At 36.6% G+C, this 26,532-nt stretch overlaps 2 protein-coding genes and 1 long non-coding RNA gene across 5 annotated transcripts in view; 2 read left to right on the plus strand and 1 right to left on the minus strand.

Moving 5' to 3' along the window:
* The first annotated feature begins 10 nt into the window (after positions 1–10).
* Positions 11–1,168, plus strand: LOC148131519 (uncharacterized). The gene is made up of 2 exons (XR_015748980.1): positions 11–122; positions 605–1,168. It is a non-coding gene; the product is annotated as an uncharacterized LOC148131519 (long non-coding RNA).
* MTERF3 (mitochondrial transcription termination factor 3) lies at positions 1,158–16,965 on the minus strand. 3 transcript variants are annotated; one of them, XM_087962027.1, is made up of 9 exons: positions 16,637–16,965; positions 13,640–13,967; positions 11,680–11,832; positions 10,717–10,906; positions 7,842–7,989; positions 4,128–4,199; positions 3,026–3,187; positions 1,537–2,603; positions 1,158–1,271 (listed from the first exon to the last, which is right to left on the minus strand). In XM_087962027.1, the coding sequence occupies exons 2-8, from the start codon at positions 13,950–13,952 to the stop codon at positions 2,409–2,411; spliced, it is 1,233 nt and encodes a 410-aa protein (XP_087818153.1). In that variant the 5' UTR covers positions 13,953–13,967; positions 16,637–16,965; the 3' UTR covers positions 1,158–1,271; positions 1,537–2,408. The 3 variants fall into 3 exon arrangements, with proteins under 3 accessions (XP_087818153.1, XP_026546433.1, XP_087818154.1); XM_026690648.2 differs by having other exon boundaries at positions 16,673–16,954; XM_087962028.1 differs by having other exon boundaries at positions 16,477–16,871.
* Positions 16,966–17,118: 153 nt separating this feature from the next.
* Positions 17,119–26,532, plus strand: part of PTDSS1 (phosphatidylserine synthase 1) — a 32,641-nt gene continuing 23,227 nt past the window's right edge. The window contains exons 1-2 of the mRNA XM_026690636.2: positions 17,119–17,297; positions 20,869–20,960. Of these exons, the coding sequence (XP_026546421.1) occupies positions 17,119–17,297; positions 20,869–20,960 (271 nt within the window). The remainder of the gene's footprint in view (positions 17,298–20,868; positions 20,961–26,532) is intronic.

Raw genomic sequence — 26,532 nt, forward strand, 5'->3', positions numbered from 1 at the left:
GCTCACGGCCCCGCGTTGTCACGTGACGCTGGCGTCAACGGCACGTTACTCTGCGTGATGAACGCTTGGACGGTCCTCAGCGATGTGTCTTTTTCCTGCCGCGTACAATCGAAGCGTGAACGGCAAGTTTCCTTTTATACAATAAATATGGGTGTGTGGTTTTTTAAATTAAAAAAATAGTAAGATGTCTGCAAGAGGAATTAAGCTTCATTGTTTTCTGACAATGGACAGTGAACAAGGTTGCTGCCACATTTATTTGATTTGGTAAATTGTTTACAAGACAATGGACAGTGAACAAGGTTGCTGCCGACAGTGGGAAATGGATAGTCAAGATGACTCTTAATTTATAAATTGAGTCTACTAAATTTGGCAGAGGGAGTAATGGAGGTTTCTCCTAAGTATGGTTTAAGAGAGTAGTTTCAAACAGCTCTAAAATGAAAGCCAAGATTATTATTCCTTTGTATGATATTTTTCTGGCACGGGGCAGAAAAAGCCTTTATTTAAGTATTTTGTCAAAAGTGGTATGCATTACAGATCTTGAGAATGTTTAAACATTGAGAAAATTTGCAGTATTATCTTTTGATGAATCTCTGTTCAATCTCAGATTGTGAAAGCTGGAAAAGATCTTGTCATGCTGTGAAGACCATGAAAACTGATAAAAGGTTGAATATTTCAGCAAGTCAACTGTCTGAAATTTAACTCTGAAGCAACCATGAAGAATGTTTTGCAGAGCAGGATTTAATTCTCCAGGAGCCAACTTTTGCCATTTTAGTTTTATCTTTTGTATCAATAGTAGATATTTCAAATTAATTCAGTGATATACACCGGTACATATCACACTATATCTTGAATATCATTTGATATCAAATTCAAGTTGCTTTCTGCTTTTAGATCCTCAGTTGTATTATATACCCATGTGTATAGTGTATGTAAAGAGTTATTTATAAAGTGATAAAGGTGAGATAAAAATCTAATAAATGAATAAAATATTCCACAATCATAGAAAAAGTATCAAGTAAGAATGCTTACAAATGATCCAGATAATCAAGTTGAATGCTGACGAAGTACTGAATTCCCACAAAGTGAATGAGCAGACTGAACAAAACATATATTCCTTTGAACCAATGCCAATATGAAAAATGAAAAAAATCCACAACTGTTCATAAAATATTTTTTATTTATTTACCTATCAAATATAGAAACTGCCCATCTCCCTCACAGAGGGATTCTGGATGATATACAAGTAAACTGTAAATTATAACATCTTCATGCTATGTTTTAGAACAGTGATCCCCAACCTTTTTTACGCCGCGGCCCGGTATCCCCAACCTTTTTTATGGCGCAGCCCGGTACCGACATCAGCTGGGCGCCGCCATCTTGTTTTGATGAAAAAGTGCTTCCGGTGAGCTTTCTACCCGGAAAAGCTCACCGGAAGCACTTTTTCATCAAAACAAGATGGCGGCGCCCAGCAAGCCAGCGGCCCGGTAGGACTTGTTCCACGGACCGGTACCGGTCCGTGGACCGGTGGTTGGGGACCCCTGTTTTAGAAAGTACCAAATCCAAATATTAGGTTTCCATTTTCCTTCTGAGTTAACCTCCACAATCATTTGGATTACTATTTATTAGAATAGTTCAATGTGAAAATGTATTTTGGAATTACAAGTCAAATCAGATTGCCTGTAAGGCGCAGAACCATATATTCACTGCAATCAAGAATTTTCATTAATCATCAAGTAATCAATTTTTTCCCTTTAAAAAGTTTGTGCGGTAGGGGGTTGGAATATGCTACAAAATTATGCAATTGTAGAATGCAGTCATGTAAAACATAGACAGACCTAATACAGCTTCTAAAATGGATGAAAAACAGACTTTTGGTTTGGGATGATTTATAATTATGGTTACACAGTATATTTAATAGGGAAATTTTAATTTGCCTCTAATGTAACCTGCACTCACATAACTTCTCCTTCCTCCACCTCTTCCCAGTTTAAATCTTCCATCAGTCTAGTAACTTCTCTGCAACAGATGAAGTGAGCTGTATCTCACATTTATGTTAGTCTGAAAAAATGCTACCAGACTTTTCTATTGTATGTAATAATATTGATTTATTCACTGTGGAATAAATTTAAAACCAGATATTGTTATACTTCTGTAAACAATACATCTAGGTCATTGATGGGAAACACAAGTGGCTACACTCATGACTATAAATGCTCAATCATCCTTATATTTGATTTATGATGTTTGTTTTTCTTATTTAACATTTATCAGCACACTTGGATATAAGTTGTATCTTATTTCTAAATTTGTTTGCATATTTAGAAGTCATTTTACTTAATGACAGTTTTGCCAAAATTTGTAGTTAGAAGGCCTACTACCAGATGTATTTATATTTTTTAAACAGTTCTTTACAGCGTTTTCAAAAACTTTTCAAAGTCTGTTATTTCTGCTTTAGCAACTTCAGCACAAAACACATCATCTGGCAAGGTTATCAATTTTTCCAAGGAGATGTAGCTTGGTTGCTCTGGATCATATTGGGCTCTTCCCAGGAACTTAAGAAAGAGATGTCTTTCTTTGATTCGTAATAACTTTGCATTAAAAATCTAAAAAAGAAAAAGGATGAAAAATGTACCTTATTTGGGCATGTCATACTGAAATCAGTGGCAAATATGGCATTGAACAAGTCATTAAAACTAGTGATATGTGCAAGTAAGTTTCATAAATATGGACAATTTCACTTATTTTTAAAAATACATGAATGCATATCTTTACATCTTGAGAATTGGGTGAGCTTGTTTCTTGATAGTGGTTATGCTAATAATGTTTTTGGCTGCTATGCTATTTTATGTTATTTCTTCTCTTTTTATTGTTTTTGATTGTTAGCCACCCAGAGATACATATATGAGATGGTGGCCATCTATTGAATCGATTATGTTGATATACAATCTGCATGAATTTCCCTTAAGCTACTTTTCACATTTTGTGCTCCAATGACTAGTAATTAGATACATCTCAAGATTCTTACCTGAGGAAAATGTACCATAAGTTGGTGGGGAATGCCCATTACATTATGTACATAATCAAAAATCTGTGTTAACTTCTTTTTTCCTGTACTTAAGTTTTTAGGGACTGTGTGTGCAATATGACGGATTTCATTCTTACTAAATCCAAGTTCTTCTTCATACACCTGAAAAAGAGAGTGATTGCTATGAATCAATTTTGAAATTTGAAAGAAGTCAAAGAAAATATTGGGACAACATTTCCAAGAAAAAAATGAAGCATTTCCTCCTCAATTTTTAAAAATATTGCATGTTCAACAAAGTTCTGTGGATTGGCCAAAATAAAACAAGTTATAATTTTCTAAAATCCTTGTGTGAGTTGTATTCTCAGTATCTTTAGAATATTGAAATAGAAAATAAAGTCCCAGCTTTCAACAGACATACAGAGTTTACTGTTATTGAGCATTCAAAAAAATTTCTAACATTCATTGATTGCACTTGAATCTATATAAGGATTACACTGTACAATGCCATGTTTAAAAAAGTAAAAAAATAGCCCATTTTTTGTTATATAAACATAGGTCATATAAACCTGACACATAATGAGGTTCACACACCTCATTAAACATACCCCCCCCCTATTTGTGGTTTGTGAGCAACAACACACAAGTTATTATACAAAGTACTGCCACGCACTAGCTTTCTATCATATTTATAAAGAACTTAAAGGAACTTGTTTCAAAGTCACAGGGCTTGTGCAAAACACTTTACATGTACTAGGGCTGTGATAGTGATCCTATGACTTGCGTGCCAGAGATGGTACGTAGAGTCCTCTCTGTGGGCACGCCCGCCATTGCCAGCTGCTCTTCTGGGTTCCGTCATGCACCTGTGCGCCAGCCAGTTGCTCTCTTCCGGTTCCAGTGCACGCTCGAGTTTCGGTACTCGGTACCAAAAAGGTTAACCATCACTGTACTAGGGTATTATTCTTGTTATATGTTAAGTATAAGGTAGAACTGGAACCTGTGAAAATTGGTCCAGTTGCTATCTTGCATGACTCTTAACAACTTTTATGAGTTGAATAATGAATATTGAATAATTTACAATAATAGCTAAAAGAAGGAGACTTACTGCAAGATTTTCTTCGATTGGTTCAAGTTTGCCAGTTAGCAATCTTGGATGACGGGTTACCAGATTTCTAGTCTACATTCAAAAACAAATGAATATGTATTAAATAATATACATTTAGGTTAAAATAAACATTTGTATTTCATCAGCAGAGTATATTTATATATATAGGCAACATGATTCTAATTGAAAAAATATGGACGTATATAGTATGGTAAAATCACATTAGGAGACAATTTAATATACTGGCAGTTTTCACACATATATAATTTTAAAAGCAAGCAGTGATATATCTTCTATTTTTACTTATGCTTCTGTTTAGAGTGGCAGCCATATTCATAGGAAGCTATTGTGCCTCAGCTATTCATGGGAAGCTATTGTACCTCAGCTATTCATGGGAAGCTATTGTGCCTCAGCTATTCATGGGAAGCTATTGTGCCTCAGCTATTCATGGGAAGCTATTGTACCTCAGCTAGACACAGATTTCCTTATTTGGGTGTTATGGTTATGTAAGGAAAAATCAATATACAAGCAGATATACAATCCAGAGTGTAAATAATATAAGAATGTACACTGCTCAAAAAAATAAAGGGAACACAAAAATAAGACATCATAGATCTGAATGAATGAAATATTCTTTTTTTAAAAAATAAAGTTTTATTTGGATTTTCACACATACAAAATACAAATAAAACATCCTTTTTGAAAATAGCATGGTCCCGGGTTGAACTTCTTTATACAGACACAAAACTCAATTTCATGCTCCTTTTTGTGTTCTATTCCATATTTTATACTATTCTATATTTTCTATATAGTTTTTCCCCTCTTTTACTTTTCTCAATTTTATTTTGATTATCTCATCTCAATTCAAATCATTATATTTATACTTTTGTCTGTTCTGTTTCAATTTCATATTATGTTTTCTCATTAAACAAATTTCTCCTGTAGTTACTAATTGGAGTATGACACCTTTATATCTTTTAATTACATCCATTCAACTCTTATTTAAACTTCAATATATACCTTAAGGTTATGACCTTCAATATAATACATAATACATAACTTCCAATCGAATTCTGCTTGGTACATTCTTATAATACACACTATATTCTTTTTTTAAAAAAAAGATTATAAATATATGTAATTATAAACCCTCATTCCATTCCAATTCAGTTCTATCATTAATAATCATTAAAATCTTAACATCTTTAACACTTCTTTTCAATTAAATATCATACTCCCTTAAAGACACATCTAATCTCCATAATTAATTTTCCCTTATTTCTCTTCACGTTTTGTAAATCATTAAATATTCATTTTGTTACATTTATTTATTGACAAGCATTCCACTGAATTACAATAGCTATTTTATCAAACATTTTAATCATTGTTTCATATTTTCTAAAATTATTTCTATTTCTAATATAACAATACTATCTTATGTACCTTTGCAGAATCCCTTTTTCCATTAAATTTTCACCCATTATCTCTAAATAGGCCCCTTTTCTCTATATTTTGTTTCTGTCCTTTATAACTTCTTTTCCTTTCTTCCCTCTCTTCTTCTCCCTCACCTTTTTACCCCCTTGTCTCTCTACTTCTAATTCTCTCTTCTGCATTTCCGTCTTCTGTTGCTTTCTGATTTTATACTTACTTTTCACTCTATTTTGGGGGGGAGTTGTTTTTCCCAATCTTAAAACTTTCCATTCTCTTTCCCCCCTTTCCTTCCCCCCCCACCTAAGATTACTTGTTCATTAAAGATGGCTTCTTCTTTGTCGCAATCTTCTTGTTCTGCAGGCATTTCTTGCTGTTTCTCATAATTCCAAATCTCCATTTCTAAAAACTGAAATACGAAGCCAAAAGAACCTCTCCCTTCTTGTGCATCTTCTTTGTACTTTTTAAGTTCCATTTTCAGTTCTTCTAAAAGTGGAGCCATTTTAAACAATTTTAAACAGTTTTAAACCACCCGATTGATTTTAGTCATTCAAATACAATAACCAAAAATCCAGAAATCATCAAGTAATCCAAATAGTTCCGAGTTATTTCTTGTTATTTCTTTTTCCACTTTCTCTTCCTGGGGTTTTTGTTGCGATATTTCAGTTAAAATGTATCTTTTGAAAGTCTTGTTGAGATTTTGCTGTAAGTTCGTTTTAATTCCAGGCAGTCTCCTCCCTTCCAGATCCTGCCCTTTTATTCTTTTTCTGTCCTTGCCTGTTTTCAAAAGCTTTTGATTATCCAGAAATCTTTATTATCCCTTTGACTTTTTATTTTCAGCATTAAATGCCTATTAATGTCAAAGTGGATTTTTTTCCAATTACTTGCTTAAGTCTCTTTGCTGTCAGTATAGGAAAAGGAGGAAAAAAAACAACAAATCTTTTCCCTTTTCTCTCTCCTTCGCAGCAGCCCCCTAAAGAAATGCCACCCCATACCATTACTGACCCACTGCCAAACCAGTCATGCTGGAGGAAGTTGCAGGCAGCAGAACGTTCTCCACAGCGTCTCCAGACCCTGTCACTCATGTCACATGTGCTCAGTGTGAACCTGCTTTCATCCGTGAAGAGCACAGGGCACCAGTGGCGAATTTGCCAATCTTGGTGTTCTCTGGCAAATGCCAAACGTCCTGCAGGTGTTGGGCTGTAAGCACAACCCCCACCTGTGGACGTCAGGCCCTCATACCACCCTCATGGACTCCGTTTCTGACCATTTGAGCAGCCACATGCACATTTGTGGACCGCTGGAGGTCATTTTGCAGGGCTCTGGCAGTGCTCCTCCTGTCCCTCCTTGCACAAAGGCGGAGGTAGCGGTCCTGATGCTGGCTTGTTGCCCTCCTACGGCTTCCTCCATGTCTCCTGATGTACTGGCCTGTCTTCTGGTAGCATCACCATGCTCTGGACACTACGCTGACAGACACAGCAAACCTTCTTGCCACAGCTCACATTGATGTGCCATCCTGGATGAGCTGCACTACCTGAGCCACTTGTGTGGGTTGTACACTCCGTCTCATGCTACCACTAGAGTGAAAGCACAGCCAGCATTCAAAAGTGACCAAACCATCAGCCAGAAAGCATAGGAACCGAGAAGTGGTCTGTGGTCACCACCTGCAGAACCACTCCTTTATTGGGGATGTCTTGCTAACTGCCTATGCTTTCCACCTGTTGTCTATTCCATTTGCACAGCATGTAAAATTGATTGTCAATCAGTGTTGCTACCTAAGTGGACAGTTTGATTTCACAGAAGTGTGATTGACTTAGAGTTACATTGTGTTGTTTAAGTGTTCCCTTTATTTTTTTGAGCAGTGTATTTTATAACATAGGCAAAATCTTAACAGGATTTCAGGTTCAACAATTTATATACATATGTTGATCATCATGACTCAATTACTTCAACTTCCATTGCAATGGAATTTTTTTGGCTAAACTACAGCAATATTATACCATATACATTCTTTTCAGAAAGCTGGTTATAATGGCTATTCTCTGCCATCTAGATAAATGTCTATATAATAGGAAATTTTAAATTCTTGTAATGAAAAAGATTCTTACTGTCTGATTTTTGATGATTTTTTTCAATTATATTTTCACATATTGTGGACAAATATGTACTATAATCAAAATAGAAATTATGAATCTCTCTCCAGTTGTTGCTGAATTCCATACAAATGAAATGCCACACAGTGCTCATTTCAATCCAAAGTGGTCTTTAAAGAAAAGCAAAAGGTACCTTTCTTGGATTTAGTCCAAGTACATTTTGGAAGAAACCCAATCTATCATCCAGATTTTCCACAGAGAGGAGGAGTAAACATGGAGCCCTTAAGACCATTTGTGTAACTGCTTCTTTGGGAAATTTTTTTGATATTAGATAGTCAACCCTGGAAAATAAGGAAATACATTAATTTATAATGAAAGAAAGCAAAGTGGCAACCATTTATCCAAATGACCACGTCCCCGGCATTATCTATCCAAGTAGCAGATATTTCAATAATATTAACAAGCAAAGCAGCTAAAATGAAGGGTAGAAAAGTCTTGACTAAAGCAAAATACCACAATTCCCAATTAATGAGAATAAAACCATAATGTAAAAAAGTTAAAGAATTAGTTAACAATTTCCAGCTGCATTTAAATAAAAGTTCTGTCAATACTGAGTTTTGCGGTGTGATCTTAGTATCCCATATAGCTTACACTAAAATAAGCAATTGAATGCAAATACATTTTGATTTTAAGGAAAAGGTCTTAATGAACTTAAATGGTATGTTTAAATAAATCAAGAAAGGTTATCAAACAGTGGCTCTAAAGGTTTACATTCTTTCTCTGCCCAAGACATAACCATGGAAAAAGTGCTGGGAATTCATCTGGAACATTCATTGTTCTTCTAGCCTATTTCTTAAAATAGAATCTTTAATACTATTCAGTTCATGAAAACCTGTTTGTGGGGAAAGCAGGCTTTCTGGACAGAAGGTCAATTGTGAATCTCAGAAAGCATTGAGGGTAAACTGGCCGAACAGACTTGGATAAATATTTCCACTATAATGTTGTAGTTACAAAAGGGACAGTAAAAAACTTGTTAAGGACCCCAAAATTAACAGGTTCTTGGCATTGTCAACTGGCTTATAAAGAACAAACTGTAATATTCTCGTTTTTGTTTTAATTAACCTCCCCCAAATGTAGGTAGTATATTCTCCAAATATTACACAGAAACAATCTACAGGCTTTTCACACCATCAAAATTTGGAAGATTGGAAGGTTATATAAGGGAATTATTTATTTTATTTCTTTTCACTCCATTTTCTAAACTAACATAATGTTAAAAGAGTCTTATAATTACTGAACTTTTATCCCATCTCTGAATCTACCATTTCACCAGAACTTGCTTTAATAGCATTCACAATCTGATTCCATTCAGATACAACAGAAACCACGTTTTTAGCAATTGCAATGCCGCTTAATCTTTCTTCTCTTTTGTGTGCTACAAGGAAAAAACACAATGTTTCCTTTGATTTTAACATTTCCTTGTCATGCTGAGAACTCTGAGAAATTAGTTTTTTAATTATGCATTTTCTGCACACTAGCAAGTGATTTAAGGGCTTACAGCCATAATTCAGCAGCATCTGAGGTGATTGTAAATTTCTACCATGGGTGCCTTTTTAAAACACTGCTATATAAATCCTCTGGAAACTTAAGAGATGTGGGTCTTGCACTTGAATCAATTTAAAATCCAGCTCATTTTTACATCTTCCATTAATAAGATGCGCAAATATTGTCGTGTGAAATTAAGCTTCTAGAAAGTGTTTCAATTTCTCCGCTACCAACAGCCAACCAGCATTGTAGCCCTATTAAGAATTATCTATCTTCAATGGGCTGTTATGGCACTCCTATTTCAGACTCCATGTTTTAAAAAAATATTTTTCATATCTGCTGTTAGTGATAATCATTTCCCTTGAACAGGTTATCAAAAAATACTGCATGATTTACAGAATTCCTTAGTTGATCATAAATATAACTTAAATATATATAAATATAAATATATAAATATATATAACCACTTAATTTTTGATTTTCTTAAATATTTCAAACTTCAATGTTATTGTATACTAAATCTCTTTTCATGCCATTTTAATTATATTATACTCAAGATGTAACTGCTGAAATATTTCGTGTTGATAAAACGCTAGATTTTCCCTTCAACCAGAATATGTGGATAATAATAAGCCTTTAAGAAAATGGCAAGTAAAACAAATTGAATCTCTAATCAACCTTCTATTTTTGCATTTCTATCTACTGACAAGGAATTGTAATTTTGCCCCATAATGAAAAACACATGCCTGGTATTTAGTCAAGTCTCAACAATCAAATTCTGTCCCTACAATTCAGAATGCATTACAAATTTTACTGAAAATAAACAAAAATTTCTCTTTTCCAACTTCAGGAAAACCTCCATGAAAATTCAATGCATGCATTGTATTGGATTCTATTTGGGAAGGAATCATGTTTAATAAGGAACAGAACTTGGCATTCTTTCTACATAGCAGCTGCTATACTTGTTTAAGCAAATTACAAATAGCCCTTATTGAACAACCACAATTGGAACTGGTACTTGGTTAAGTGACTTGGTTGCTAAGTGATACCATGATTGTGCTTATGATCTTACATCAGACTTCATTTGATTTACAGACCTGTGAAGGTTGTAAATGAGAGAGTTGGTCACAAAATTACTTTTTCATCACCACTGCAATCATGAATGATTGCTAAATGAGGATTATTGGTATGCTTAATTTGGGACTGGAAAAACTTTGGCCAGCTACACAAAGTCCATTTGGAAAATGGCAAGTTTAGTAATCTACTGACCCAAAAGACTATACTCTTAGATGAATCATCCACCGTCCAATGCAGACTTAAGAATTCATGTATTCCTCCCTTTCTCACCAGCTTTTATTCTTCATGCCAGCAGTGCTTATTTAGCTCCTGTTACCATACCGAACCCACCATTCTAAAATGGTGTCACTGGAGCAAACAAGAAATCCAATGACTTCCAACCCAATGCAGATTTAAATAGCTGAGATTCGGTGGATGAGGGAATTGGAATGCCCAGATGTCCTTACCTTGTTTTTAGATCTTCAACCTCTTCATTGAGAATATAAGGATTTTTAGTGAGAAATGCCCCAAATTGTGTATCTTCCAAACCAATATCATTAAGAAATAGAAGGATTTTTTTAATATCAGTTTCAAAATCGAGTTTTACAAGAAGCTGGCCTGCATTTGGATGTTTTTCCACAATGGACAAGTTGACTCCTGCAGGGAATTCAAAAACAGATTACATAGCTATTCAGTGAAAATAAATATTTATCCTATAGTATGCCTAATTTTGTACATGCAAACACTAAAAGCTATGTGTTCTACTTTTATACCCAGAACAACCCCAATGAAATCAATCACTTTAAGGTACACATTTACTATCTTAAGTCACATTGACATCAACAGTCTGATCATGTCTGAATCCAATTTTGAGCTCCACTGCACAATCTTTCATTTATAGTCATTTTTAATGTAATTGAGTAAACATAGATAGCAACTCTAAATAACTAGGGATTATGGAAGAAAGAGCTCAAGCCTCATTGATTCCTACCATTCTGGTAAAATCAACAGACCAGCTCCATTCTTTAAAGGTCTCAGAAGAATATTGATTACTGGCACCACATACTTTAGTATGATACAGATACAGAAATGTTAATATATTGATTATAAAGGTAATAAGTAATACTGTATACATCCTGAGGTACATGTAGATAAATAATAATTCTAAATAAGTTGTTTTCCAAATTTTTCATGAATTTATTGTATTTATGAACCCTTCTATTACAAAGAAATTGTGCAAAAGTGCTTTCTGCCCTCAATTATATTTCTGCAATAGAGTATACCTTCCAGCTACCATTTTACGATAGAAATATATTCTGCAAACATGAATGTGTTGTGTATTCAAACATGACAGGTTGTTATATAGTAAAAATGATTATCACAGAGTTTCAACATATCACAAAGTGTCTAGCAAATGGAGCTATACTTACCTAGAAGCACTAATTTGCGCAATGTTTCCGAATGGTCAACATAATCTCTAAGTGAGAAAGATTCTAACGGAGGTGGTGGTGCAGCTTTGATTTGAAGAGACTCATCTTCTGAAATTTTCTCCAAGGGAGATATAGGCAAGCCATCGTCCAAATCTTAAGTTCATGAAAAAGAAAAAAACAACTGAAGTTAAGGAAGTGATAAAATACCAAACACATGGCATTTATATGGTGAACAGAGCTGAGCTATCTTAGCTATTGATAAATAACCCTAATGAGAATTCTTTTATTATTCTGGATTAAATTGATTATTATTTGTTTTCAAAATATAGGGGAAGGGAGATTCTGTCTTTTAAATAGTCTATTGAAGACTGCTATTTTTAAAAAATGAGAAACCCCAAAATAATAACATATAGAATTTTTGACGATGACAATGCATGACTGTTTAGGACCCACCCACCAGTTTTTATTAGATTAGTTCTGTTGTTATGGCATCCAACGAAACCTGAAGCAATAAATCTGGTGCAATTTAGAGTCTCAAAGATTGCCAATGTTTTGCCATTTTGCCATAATTACCAGTATATTTGCCCAACTCAACAATATTTTCCCCTTATCTTTTTAGCTAGGTTGATTTTATAGCATTGTGTTTATATTATTCAGTTTTATCTTTCAATATTGTAAGCCACCCAGAGTTACTATATGGCAAGATGGGTAGCTAATAAATTTTATAAATAAACAAATATATGAATAAATAATTTGCCAATTATTTATATAAAAATGACAGTGGGTATAATAATCTAAACTCATGCCTAACCTCTGGCAACATAATAAATTTTGGTTTGATTGAGTCTCCACATTTTATTATTTATAAAAATTTATTGGCCACCCATCTTACCAAAGGGCAATGCTGGATGGCTTTATATATATATAAATAACCCTCTCCCTCTCTCTCACACACACTCACCCCCCCCCCCCTTCACTTCCAAATTTGGGGCTCTGAAGAAGAAACTTATAACTCATTTCTGAAAGTTATAATTCTAGAAAATATTCTACAAATTTGCTTTTACAATCAGATAGTGTCACAAGTTTCATGCTTGTATAATTGCTCCTACACACACAGACAGACAGTCAGACAGACAGACACACACTTTAGATTCCACACACTGTATTAAACTGTTAACTGTCTGGGATTACTTAACACAATAAAATCAAACAAGCTATATTATACCTTAAAGTGTGAACCCAATTGGAAATTGAGATTTAGACTGGAAATTTAGCATAATTATATTAGAGCCATATTTATAACTGCACAAGCAACATTAATCATTGCTAATTTAAATAAAATAGTATACTATGGCTTGCTCAAAGCTGAGATCAGACATTTCTAATTACATTGCATAAAGTGAGGAAAAAAAAGGTGTTTTTGCAATGAACCCGGATAGGTTTGAAGCTGAGGGTAACTCATATACTGAATAACCTATTTTATCACCCTACAAAGGGGTTTTGCAGGAAGGCCACACACGATTTGGACAAGAATGCTAGGGCTAGATAGGCATGCCTTAGCAGGAAGAGGACAGTGAAGACCAGCTGGGCTGGTGGAGTGTAAGGCAGCCAAAAAGGCAGAGATATGAAAGGAGGTAAAGGGTGGTGTGCATTGGAGTTAGTCCCTTAACTTGCTGAGGTTCAGGGCTGGGAAGGACCAATCCAGAAGCATCTTGGATCAGAGTAGGTCTTTTCCAGTCTCAATTATTGTTATTAACTGGGAACTATCTGTATAAGATTCACCCTCTATCAAATAATTTTCTCAGGCTCAGTTAAAAAATGTGATTTAAATACTATAGCAAACAATAAATTCTAAACAATTTTTTAACAGAAAAGGAAGACCAAATAAAACCGAACAAATTTAGATGTAGTGCTGCGATATATCATGTTCAACATCATATTAATGTAATTTGTTACTTACCTTGAAGCAATTCTTCGGTATCTAAAATAGGTACTATCTCAGGTTTCGGCTTGTCAATGACAGAAAGTGAAGTCTGGTGGGGTTCAGTACTTGAGCTGCAGAACTGCCTGTGATTCTCCAGATGCAAAGTTCTAAAGTTCTTTAACAGCATGTGGCAATAATATCCGTAAGGACAAAGGCACTTCAACATTGATGGTTCAAGAAAAGGTGTCCACATTTTTACTGATTCCTTTCCCAGCTCTGCACTCTTTATAATATTGTATGCATTTAACAAAGAGCAGCATCTGGATAACTGTCGAGTCCACAAAGGCATCTTACTAATTAAGATCTGTAAGAAAAGACCAAAGGAATATTTATACTTATTTGTTAGACAGAATAAGGATTTGTAATACTGGTTTGCAGTGACGATGTAGGAGACGACCAGGCTAAGCTCGAGGGAGGGGTCAAAAATGCTTGAAGGAGATCTAAGTTCAGCCCACTGTGAGTTCCTTTGACTCTTTATCTACCACAAATTTCCTTTGACCATTAGTAGTTCAGATTCTTGTATAGAACATTAGCATGTAATAAACTTATATTCATTTGAATTGCCTGGACTTCTGATTTCCTGTGCTTGACAAACTGTTATTGCCATATGTTAAGAATAGGAAACCTTGAAAGCTCTCAAAACTTGGTTTTCTGATGGGATATGGAGATCCCATGGAACTGTGGAGCCTGTCAAAAGGCTAGTGTAATTTTAGACTGCACTCTTGTCTTTTTCTTTATTGTAGCTTTTTAATTGTTTTTCATTGGTTTTAATAGTTGAATTGTGTTGATTGTTTAGTCTATGTTTTAATTGTGTATGCTGTTCAGAGTCACATGTGAGTGAGATGGGCAGGTATATAAGTTCAGTCAATCAACCAATCAAGTGGTAAGTGATTGTACACCAGGCATGTCCAACATTTTGGATTGCCTGGGCTGCAATGAGTGAAAAGGAATCGCCTTGGGCTCGATATAAAAAATATATCATATAGTTAATATACAGAAATAGCAAATTTTATATTGGGGAGGTCTTGTGGTCACATTACCAGCTCTCCAGTTCCACATGTAGCCCATGGGCTGTGGGCTGGGTATACCTGCTCTAACATAGAATCATTTGCTGAAGGTGAAGGAGCAGCAGATAGGGCAATGAAGGAAAGTAGATAAACTTGTTAATTATTTTTTCAACCTTGTGCAGTCATGACTTGATTTGGAGTTGGGCAGTGCTTAAATCAAATTAATTAATAAATAAAACAGGAAATTATATATCATCATAGTTCGGTGACAAAAGAAGTGACCTTGATAAGAAAGAAAGAAAGAAAGAAAGAAAGAAAGAAAGAAAGAAAGAAAGAAAGAAAGAAAGAAAGAAAGAAAGAAAGAAAGAAAGAAAGAAAGAAAGAAAGAAAGAAAGAAAGAAAGAAAGAAAGAAAGAAAGAAAGAAAGAAAGAAAGAAAGAAAGAAAGAAAGAAAGAAAGAAAGAAAGAAAGAAAGAAAGAAAGAAAGAAAGAAAGAAAGAAAGAAAGAAAGAAAGAAAGAAAGAAAGAAAGAAAAGATCTTTAAGGGGAAATAGTTGTCTGCTCCTACATTAGAGACCTGGTACCTGTCCTGCTGTTATCAGATACACTAGAAGATGTTATATTACCATCAATATCAAAATAAGAACCAGTCTGCTTTTGTAGTGTACATAGTTTGGGGATTATTATCTTGCTTTTGCTTTAGCCCACTTTTGGGAACTCCTAATTATTTACAGGGTCTAAAATTAATTAATCACATTAATCACAAGGCCTAAAAAGCATTCAATAGTTCATCCTATTGCCTTTGTAACACTAATGGGAACATCAGCCCTCTTTTAAAAACTGCTGGTGGGACTCATCAGAGTAGCACATCAAGACAGTTATGATATAAAGCTCCAGTAATCCATCCCTAAAGTAGGGTTTCCACCACCACCCCCGCCCCAAGAAAATATTGCTATATCCTCAGCCAACATGACTGAAATAGCATGAGATCCCTGTAGGGTTCTAGCTGCTTTGTGGAGAAAAATTCCTTACAGTTAATATATCGGCAGAACCAAAATTAGATAAAATTTGGGACACAGTTTGGTAGTTATACAGCCATCCTTTTTCTCTGTTGTCTCATTTTTATAGACAACATGAAGTAACTGGAGGGCAGGAAGGTACACAATCTCTGACCCTTCAGAGTTCCTGGACGATCTCCCACCATCCATCACAAGAACGCAGGATCCCAAATTAGAGAAAATGCAATGGGTGTCTAGTTAAAATGCATGTCCCCTGATTTCTACAATAGAAGCAGTCCTCAACTTACAACCACAACTGAGCCCAAAATTTCTGTTGCTAAGCAAGACATTTGTTAAGTGAATTTTGCCCCATTTTACGATCTTTCTTGCCACAGTTGTTAAGTGAATAACCTCAGTTGTTAAGTTAGTAAACCTGTTGTAAAGTGAATCTGGCTTTCCCACTGACTTTGCTTGTCAGAAGGTTGCAAAAGGTGATCACATGACCCCAACACAACACTACAACCATCATAAACATGAGTCAGTTGTCAAGCATCTGAATTTTAATCACGATACCATGGGGATGCTACAGCAGCCAGTAAGTGTGAAAAACCGGTCATAAATCCTTTTTTTCCAATGCTGTTGTAACTTTGAAGGGTCACTTTGGAGGTGGAGACTCTTTAAAGAGCACGAAATTTCATTGTAATGCATGCCGATTAATGCACATTCAAAGGGACAATAAAGTTACTCTAAGTCCAAGTTCTAAGTCTAGTCTAAGTCACTAAATGAACTGTTGTAAGTCGAGGGCTACCTGTACTATATTTACTCCAACATCGGTCACCTCAACGTGATGCCCACATCAGGGTGCCCCTCGATGGGATACTCCAGGAACGGCCAGAGAATCCCTTACATTACAAGACGCCCCAAAACGACTTGTAGTAAATTCCACCGAGCACAGAAATCCGGCTTACTTCCGAGGAAGGACCCGCGAGAAGTGACCAACTCACCCGGCTGCACCCCGGACCAGGCAACGCTGCAAGGCTCTCGATCCCGCGAGGTTTTTTTCTCCTTCGAGGGCCCGCAGTTCGAAGCTGCGCCTGAAGGAAGGAGGGCGTCCAACGGCTGCCCAGCTGCAGCGAGGCACCCCTCGCCTTCACGAGGGTCGCCTTCGCCGGCTCGCAAGGCGCTCCTCCTGACGCAAAGAGCAGGAGGCGAGGCCCCGACCAGCCCTTCCTCGTGGCGGCGGCGGCGGCGGCTGCCGGCTACGTCTAAAGCGACGCGCCGCCCCTTCTCCCATCCCGGCTACGTCTCCTCGCTGCCCGCTGGCGCGCCTCCTTCTGCTTTCCCTTCTCTTCCGCGGAGCTGCGAGGGTTGGGAGCGGCGAGGCTGTGCCCGCTATCGCCGCCGAGGAGGAGAGGAGAGGAGGAGGAGGAGGAGGGAAGGCGTTGCAGCCATGGCGTCGTATGTGGGGAGTCACACTTTGAGCAAGGACGATGTGAACTACCGGCTGCACTTCCGCATGATCAACGAGCAGCAAGTGGAGGACATCACCCTGGAGTTCTTCTACCGGCCCCACACCATCACCCTGCTCAGCTTCACCATCCTCAGCCTCATGGCCTTCGCCTTCACCAGGTATCGGCGGGACCGGAGCGAGGGGGCAGGGCGCGGTGGCAGCCCGGCTGTCGTGAGAGGAAGAGCCGCCGCAGAGACCATCTGCTGGTCTTTTCGGCACAGGATGGGCGACCCTAAACCGGCACAGTTTTGTGGCAGGTTCCCCCCCAACACACACACACAGCCCGGCTTGGATGCTGGACAGGGACCTCATGTGTGCAAGTGTTCAGCACCGGTCCGCTGCTTTGGGGAGCATCGTCCTGTAACATTACGGGGTGGCAGCTTTCCGAATATATGCTTTAATGCAGGGTTTCCTAACCTTGGGGAATCCCCCTAATACCCTCAGGGGTCTGCAAGATCGAAATTATTTGCCATCTGTTGAAGAAATTTTCAGAAAATTAAAATAATGTATTTAATTTTTTTAAAAAAATGTTGAAAAATGCAGGTATTTTTCGTAAATTTTTTTAAATCCATATTTAATGGGTTTGTATTGTTGCTTTTACATGATTCATTAAATAAATACTCCATAAATATGTCAATTTTAATTATGAATATTGTAAATACTGCAAAAGCTAACCTATACAAACAAAAACTCTTTGAGGGTCATCTGTAATTTTTAAAAGTGGGAAGGTGAGAGCAAAAAGTTTAAATAAACATGGTGTTTCAGCCTTGCAGAAGTGATTCAGTTTAGATCTGGCTAATGCCAGCTTAGGAGACTGGCCACCCTGTATTAGTTGCCTTGAGCTTCATCAGAGAAGAAGGGTGCAAGTTGCAACAGTAGTAAAAACTGAAGTACTTTCCTGAGTAAGTAGCATCTTTGTTAATTTTAGGCCTTAAATTTCTTAGGTGCAAGAAGAGGATGTCAAACAATACTTATCCATTTACTTCAGAGAAGAGAGACACAGACTTATGCTTTACTTTTTTTGTGGGAAGTCAATATGTGTATATTTAATTTTTGTGACTCATTCTACTGTCAAACAAAAAGAATGAGAAGTTCTGTTCTCTCTAGTGGACTAGATAGGGTGGGGAGCTATCAAGATGTTTTGGAAATGATAATAGCTAAAATCAATGGGGAGAGATAATAAAGAGAGTTTGGAAGAGAGAAATGAAAAGGAGAATGAGTGAATCAGACATCGATTCCTAGTTGGTTTATATGTGTGTGCGTGCGTGTGTGTGTGTGTTCAGGTTTGTTCGGGTATTTTCCCACGTCATTGTAGTTGTGCTTTTAAAGTTGTAGCAACGTTTCGGCAGAATCTCATCTGCCATCATCAGGCTTCTGTATTGTGTTCGTCTGTGAGTCAGACTTTTTGTCTGACTCACAGATGAACACAATACAGAAGCCTGATGATGGCAGATGAGATTCTGTCAAACGTTGCTACAACTTTAAAGCACAACTACAATGACGTGGGAAAATACTCGAACAAACCTGAATAACATACATGTAAGTACCCACGAAAACTTAAGAAAAATATATATATATATTTTCTTAAGTTTTCGCGGGTACTTACATGTATGGTATTCATATATATATATTTGTTATATATATCACTTAGATAATACTGTAAGATAAAAAAAACAGTAAAGAAGGAGCTGTCTGGAATTTTCCTTCCTACTTCCTTCCTACTCCTTCCTACTTTTTTCTTATTAACAATTTATGTTAACAATGAGCTTTTCCTGGGTTCATAAAGACACTTTTGTTTTAAAAGTCTTCACAATACCAGTTTCCAGCTGTTGTGGAACAGTTCTTCTGGAAACAAGATAGCAGCTCTTATTCCTTTTTTGGTTGCCACTAATGTTAAAATCTCATCTTCCCAAAGTTTTGTATACTGTAGATGGAATCATTTGGTGCAATATCCTTGTTGTGATGACATAAATTTATAGAGGTAACTGTCAACTATTGATCAATAACCTTAATCCATTTGGAGGGGAAAAGTAAGAGGCAGCTAAAATAAAGATAACCTCGCTATTGAAGGAAAAAAGGAACAAGATAGGTGACAGCATCCAGCAAACATATTGGTCAGTTTTCCTATAATTATGCACACATGTAGATCTCTTGTCATACTGAATTTGCTGAATTAATTCTTATTTTTTGTTATTTTAATTTTCCTGCCAACCGAGCAGTTTCAAAGCATGCAAATGCAAGTAGATAAATAGGGACCACTTTGGTGGGAAGGTAACAGTGTTCCATGTGCCTTCGGCTGTATAGTTATGCCGGTCACATGATGGGACAGCTCTGGCTCCCTCAACTAGGAAACGGAGATGAGCACCGCCTCCTAGAGTTGAACATGACTGGACAGGGGAAACTTTTGCCTTATAAAAATTTTAATTTATGAATACTGTCATTGCCCTTACAATTTTACATATTCTTATGTAAAAATACCTTCCACACTAGCATGAATTGTATTTAATTGATAATTTACACAATTATGCATGTATGTTTACAGATGTGCATGTAGCGTAGATTGTTACAGTCTTGCACAAATTTTCACCAATGCATTATGATGTTCATATCCATAAAAGCACATCATCTATGCATGTCATTTATGCTAATTCCTTCAGTGTATCGTTGTACTGAAGTGACTACAAGTGGTAAATCTTTGTAGGCGAATTGGAAGAAACTAAGTCACAATGGTCTGCTTTATTTCTATAGAAAATAGAAATGCTAACTATACAAAATAGAACACTTAACGAATACAAACAAATATCCAAAAATAATTAGCAGATGATGTAAAGTCAAATTCTATGTGCTGAAGTGTTGATTCTTACAATAGTGTGATCAATCTTTTGGATAAGTAAATACATATAATCCAATATGTAAGAAAGAGTTACTTTTAAATGTACAGAATTGTACATATGAAGGCTTTTATGTCTAGAGAAAGATGAAGGCTCTTATGTCTAGTGTACAGAAGCTGGATTTTTGGATTTTTCTGCCATTGGCCTTAAGGAATAAATTCCATTGCCTCAACCATTATGGCACCAACTCAAGGACGCTCTGCTCTTAATTTTAGCTTGTGTATCATAGTTATTTCATTGAATTTTTCTCATTTAAATATTGTTGCTTGCTCTTACACATGCTCTGGCACAGAATTATTTAAATTAATTATTCCCTCTTTCCCTCATGTCCACTAGCACAATGATTCAAGATACCAGAATGCAGTGATTGCATCGACGGTACAAATCTTTCATACTTTTGAACTGGCAGAAGAAAGAGCCAGCCTCCTTTTACCTACAATGAAATCATTAAAAAAGCTAATCCTCCTTTGTCACAGACATCTATATTAAACCTAACTTTCTATTTAGTAGAAAGCTCCAGTTTTTGTTTGTCTGAAATAAGAGGAGGGCAATATAAAGAACTTTTTAACCAAAGTTATCTGATGATAGTGTTCCTAAAGTGGTTCTCTGTTTTTCAGATTGGATACTACAGTCAATATCTTTATTTTGGTCAGCAATTTGAGAATGGTTGTCCCAAAGGTGCTTTTTAAAAGGCAACTGGACTTTGTTGGTTTGCCTTTTCACTTGAACTTTTGTAGGAAAAACAAGAGGGTTTTAACGGAATGAGTTTAAATTTTACTTTGCCTTTCTTTTTTTAAAGAGATGATTCAACCCCTGAAGATAACATTTGGAAAGGCATCCTCTGTGTGATATTTTTCTTTCTAATCATCAGTGTTCTAGCTTTTCCCAATGGTAAGTACCATCACTGTACGTGACTTTCATGAATATTTATTTACTGTATTTTTATAATAATATTATGTGTACTGTGTTTAACATTTTTCTTTTGAGAATTACACTGAACTGAAGATTGCTATAAGATTTTCATTTCCAGACTCCCCATCCCCACAAAGTAGAATAAACACAGACACGCATACACATTAACACAGTTGAAAAAGAGAGCGAAGTCCTTTAATCAAAGGAAATTAAATGTTGAATTCAGCTTTGATACTTAAAGGAAATCTTGTTGAAATCTATGGCAACTACTGCAAGAAATTTTTTTTTTTAGGATTCCAGTTATTTATTCTTCAGTGTTTGTGTACGACAAAAACACTTTCTGCATATGCTAAATTATTAAAATATGTCATAGAGTTCTTGCCTACATTGAAAATCTAAAAGTTAAGCAATTGTCACTTTACATACAAGCATATGTAACTGCAGCAGGTTTTTTTTTGTTATAATTGAGACTTAGGCTAAGTTCCTAATACTGTAATCTTGGAAAGACAGATTGATTTTACAAATCTTTACTGGGCATGAATCTTACTGTTTCAAAGGAATTAAATTTAAAATGTTTTTATATATTTTATTTTACTTTTTTATTATACGGTAATTTAATTAATCAATTAGTACTTCTGTATCTCCCAAAGAAAATGCTTTTGTTTACAGCTGTTTTCTTCTTGGGAGGGTAATATTTTTTTGCCTTTTACTGATTATCACTAAATAAAAATCCTGTTCATGTCTTCTCCTGAATGAATTGTGCTAAAACACAGGGTGGAGGCATGTATACCAATTGCCTTCCATCCTGTGTGGGAGCACTGTTTGACCACATATGCTTGAATGCCCATATGACTTTATGTGATTGGAGACTTGACCCTAATTGTAGCCCTTACATATTTGGGACAGTGCCTGAAAAATAATGTAGCATATGTAGAGAGTGTTTTGTGGTCATAAGCTCAGATTTGGAAGGAACATCCATGCGGTAAATCTTGCTTAACTTGCTGTTCAGCATTTTAAAATCCCAGTCCTTCTTTGACTCAAAAATATGATCTCATTGTGTTTAGTATGAGAATAGGTAGCATTTCAGCCATTATTATCTATGGTGGATGGTTATTGCTGTTCACCCCCCTCCCCTCCCAAAAAAAGCAGTTTATATTGATTTTTCTGACTAAAAGCTATAACTCAGGGATGTCAAACTCAAGGCCTGGGGGCCGGATCCAGCCTGCAGGGTGCTTAGATCTGGGCTGCAGGGCTGCCCTGGAAATAGCAAAGGACCAGCCTCTGCCAGCGAAAACGGGGCTTGCGAGGGCCACATGTGGCTCTTCCGAGCTCTGTTTTTGCTGGCAAAGGGTTGCAGGAGGCCATTCCAGCCGAAAACAGAGCTCAGGAGCCTGTTTTTCCTGGCAGAGCACTCAGGCCACCTCAGCCATCCCCCCAGCACAAGTGATGTCATGCTAGCCACACCCACCCTGCCACTCTCACCCTGGGCCCCCAAGATCAAACACAACCCTGATGCGGCCCTCGATGAAATCAAGTTTGGCACCCCTGCTGTAGCTGTTTGTTCTTAGGAAGGGACTGAATTCCAGATGATGCTAGTCATGGAAGATGTGGTTGCTGTTAAGTGCCCTTGTTCCAATTCCTATGAAATTGGCTGTGTTCCCTTGCCAATTAGTTGGTACTTTCCTGATTCTTGGCTTTGATAATTAAGTTGCAGCATAAGCACTTTGCAATACTTCCTCAGGACAGAGCTGTGGTTTATAGAAGCATTAGCTGTTGTTCAAATTATTGGTCATTAAATCATGTCTGGTTAGAATTGTACACTATCTCTTTTTACAGGAGACCTCTGAAGTATATGTTGCAAAACCAGATGCCTGATTATGGCAGACATAAATAAATCTAAAGGAAAGACCATAAAGCTAAGTAGATGTGTTCTTTCAGCAGTTCAGGATATTTGTAGATCAGGAACTCTTTCAAAATTTAAATTAATCTACTTTGAGCCATATAATCTAGATTTATGTTTGATCTTGGTGGTATGTCTAAAAGGTATTGATTTCAGTTCTGCAGCCAAGAGTTTTCCACAATAAATTCAGCCTATGTGCATGCTATTTGATAGCCTATTGGATATCTGATGTCCAGTTTATTGAGAGTTTACCTAGTCCACTTGACTCTCTTGCCCTTCAGTCAATAGTACCAATCTCTTGGTTCTTTTCCTATCACTGGAACAAAGCAAATTAAGAAGAAATAAACCTGTAAAAATGACTTGAAAATAAACATCTAAACCCAAGGGAACAAGTAATAATGAAATTAGCTCAGCATGAAATTGCTGTTTCCTTTACTGCGCAATCCTATGTTTCCTCACAGTTTAGCCCCAATGTGTCCGAAAGGTTTGTTTGTTCATTAAGTAAATTATGTTAAGGATTTCAATCTTCAGCTAGTATATAATGCTATGATCACATCAGAAGTTATCTGGGTCCTGCTGAGAGTCATAGCTGAGTAATTTGCAAAGAACTGCCCTCATTGTTTTTGCTTTGTAGTGGTATGTTCCTTCTCCTCAATTCTTAGCAGGTTCTAATTTGCTTAGAAAGTGCAGATGGAATTTACATAGACTTCTGCAAAGCCTTTGATTCAGTGGTACATGACAAACTACTGTTAAAACTAAACTTACGGCATTTCTGGATTCCTTCATAAGTTGGATTACTGCGTTCCTGTCAAACAGGCAACAAATAGTAAAAATAGGGAGCACTATATCAAACCCTGCTCCAGTTAACTGCAGTGTCCCCCCAAGGCAGCATTCTAGAATCCACACTCTTTATACTCTATATAAATGACCTTTGCGATCACCTTGTAAGCAACTGCGTCCTCTTCGCGGATGATGTAAAACTATTCAACATCATCGACAATGCTACTGTCCTTCAAAGCAACTTTGATTATGTGTCTGAATGGTCAAACAATTGGCAACTCCTTATCTCAACCAACAAATGCTCTGTCCTACACATTGGTAAAAAAAAATTACCAAATACAAACTAGGCGGATACGATCTCATTGATGATCCTCACTCTGTCAAGGACCTTGGAGTACTCATATCAAATGACCTAAGCGCCAGAGCTCATTGTAACAGCATTGCCAAAAAGGCATTAAGAGTTGTAAATCTAATCTTACAAAGCTTCTCCCCTGGAAATATTGAATTGCTAACTAGAGCATACAAAACTTTTGCTAGACCAATACTTGAATACAGCTCATCAGTCAGGAATCTGCACTGTATATCGGACATTAATATAATTGGGGGGGGGGGGGGAACAGGGGGGGCGGGGGGGGGCGGGGGGGGGGGGGGGGGGGGGGGGAGCGGGGGAGCGGATTCAGAAGTGTTTTCACAAGAAGAGTATACACTCTTCTACTCGCAATAGAATACCCTATATCACCAGGCTTGAAATTTTGGGCTTGGACAACCTTAAACTACGCCGCCTATGGTTGGACTTAAGCGTAGTACACAAAATTATCTGCTACAATGTCCTAACAGTCAACGACTACTTCAGCTTCAACCGCAACAATACAAGAGCACACAACAGATACAAACTCAATGTAAACTGCTCCAAACTTAATTGCAGAAAGTACGACTTCAGCAACAGAGTGGTCAATGCCTGGAATACACTACCTGACTCTGTTGTACATCCTCAAACCCCCACTCCTTTAACCTTAAACTATCCTCTATTGACCTCACCCCATTCCTAAGAGGTCTGTAAGGGGCGTGCATAAGTGCACAATCGTGCCTACCGTCCCTGTCCTATTGTCCCCATTTATTCATATCTATTTACTGTATTCATGTTTATACTTTAACCTATTATCTTGTAAGCCATTGACAAATTAAATTAAATTAAATAAATAAAGTTTTAGAGATTGGGTAACATTCTAACTATGTAACTAGCAACAGGAAGACTCAGAATCACATCCACCCCCAATTATAGAAGCTTGCTGGGTGACTTTGTGCCAATTTCACTCATCTCAACCTATATGATTGCTGTGTTAAAAAATGGGAGTGATTGCTATGTACGTTGTTTGATATTCTTGAAGGTATGGCAAAATGTACTGGTAAATCACATTTGTGCATAAGTATTGAAATGCAAAGGATTTGCAAATTGATAACCACTGTAGTACAAATGTAACCTCTCTTTGTACAAAGGAAGGGAATGTTTGGAGTAGAGAATCTACATCCTAAATATGTCACAGAAATTTTATTTCTGACATTCCTTAGCTTTGATCATGCTGACTAAATGTACAAGAGATAGCTGAGTTTTAAAGAAGTTCCCTAGGATAAAATTAGTAGACTAATCAAGTCATAGCCTTGATATAGCAGGTCAAAATCTGACCATTGTTTTTAAAGAAGTATCACTTTGACAAACATGTGAGTGGATGACTGTGGCAAAAGTAAAATATGGCACAACTTTTTTTTATCCTAAAATTCTCCAAATGGATTGGGGTTGCAATTCCCAAAAATGTTAACTAAGGAGAATTCCAAACCTATATGGAAACTAACAGGTTGTAAAAGGTAATGTGCCATTCACAGAGACAAGTATAAGATTGATAAATTTGACCATATCTCTCTAACAACAGAAATCTTGGCTACGGATTATACAGTATGTAGATTCGTAAAAGTATTTTTGTATGAAAAATACAGAGAAGTATAGTAGATATATATTCAGATGCTTATATATATATAAGCACACACACATATACATACAGAATTCTTTCAGTGTATGTCTTACCTCAACCAATGCATATGGACCTCACTATAGTTATGGATGCTTCATTAGTAAGGGTTTATTTATGGTTTAGCCTGATCAACCATTAAATATATGACTATAATTATCTCTTCTGCATTCCAATCTTCTCCAATGAACATTCACTTCTTTGCAGATTATTGCCTCATTTGTGGAAGAGAATGAGATCCTAACTTGTTAATGATTATTCTGAAGATCCAAAAGTCTTGGATTTAGTTATCATAATAATTCTGAGAGGTCTTTGACAAATTCTAAGAACATGCTTGCAACCATAGAATTTTTTAATGACTTTAGTGAGAATCTTATTGCTATTAAGGTTTGCCCTAGTTTCAAACTCAGGGCTTGTCCAGGCAGCTGCTTTAATATGCTTTAATATAATAATTTCCTCCCATCCTTAAGTCATGAGGAAGGATTGTTGCTGCCACTGTCTTTATTCATTCTCAGGAATAGGCTGGGCACTATTATTATCCATTAAATATTTAGTGCATGACACTGAAAGCAATTGTGGTAAGTGGTCTATTCCCAGTGTTAACTATTAGAATCGCCCCTCCCCCCCCAAAAATTTCTATCTATGAAATGTAGTGAGCTGATGCTAAGAAACTACCCATTCATTTACTTTCTTCGTGTTGGAATATCAAATTCCCAATCTTCTGGAAGATATGAAAGATTGAGTGATAAAGAGTTCTCAGAGATGAAGATCAAGGTCAAATATTAAGTCTTTCAAAATCAGCATTGGTTTCTGCGGGGAGTCAATAGAAACATCTTCAAGGGAAATT

Source organism: Notechis scutatus, chromosome 3 (assembly GCF_049901735.1).
Source record: "Notechis scutatus isolate UNSWTSFEM ecotype Mainland chromosome 3, rNotScu1.2, whole genome shotgun sequence".
Classification (NCBI taxonomy): Eukaryota; Metazoa; Chordata; class Lepidosauria; order Squamata; family Elapidae; genus Notechis; species Notechis scutatus.

What these genes read in the sequence shown, in the direction of transcription:
- MTERF3 (XM_087962027.1), bottom strand. Translation starts at nt 13,952, where the DNA reads ATGCCTTTGTGGACTCGACAGTTATCCAGATGCTGCTCTTTGTTAAAT. An exon ending in TTGGACTAAATCCAAGAAAG is followed by an intron (nt 4,200 to 7,841) that starts GTACCTTTTGCT and finishes TTTTGAATGTAG; the next exon opens with ACTAGAAATCTGGTAACCCG. An exon ending in CAATCGAAGAAAATCTTGCA is followed by an intron (nt 3,188 to 4,127) that starts GTAAGTCTCCTT and finishes TCTCTTTTTCAG; the next exon opens with GTGTATGAAGAAGAACTTGG.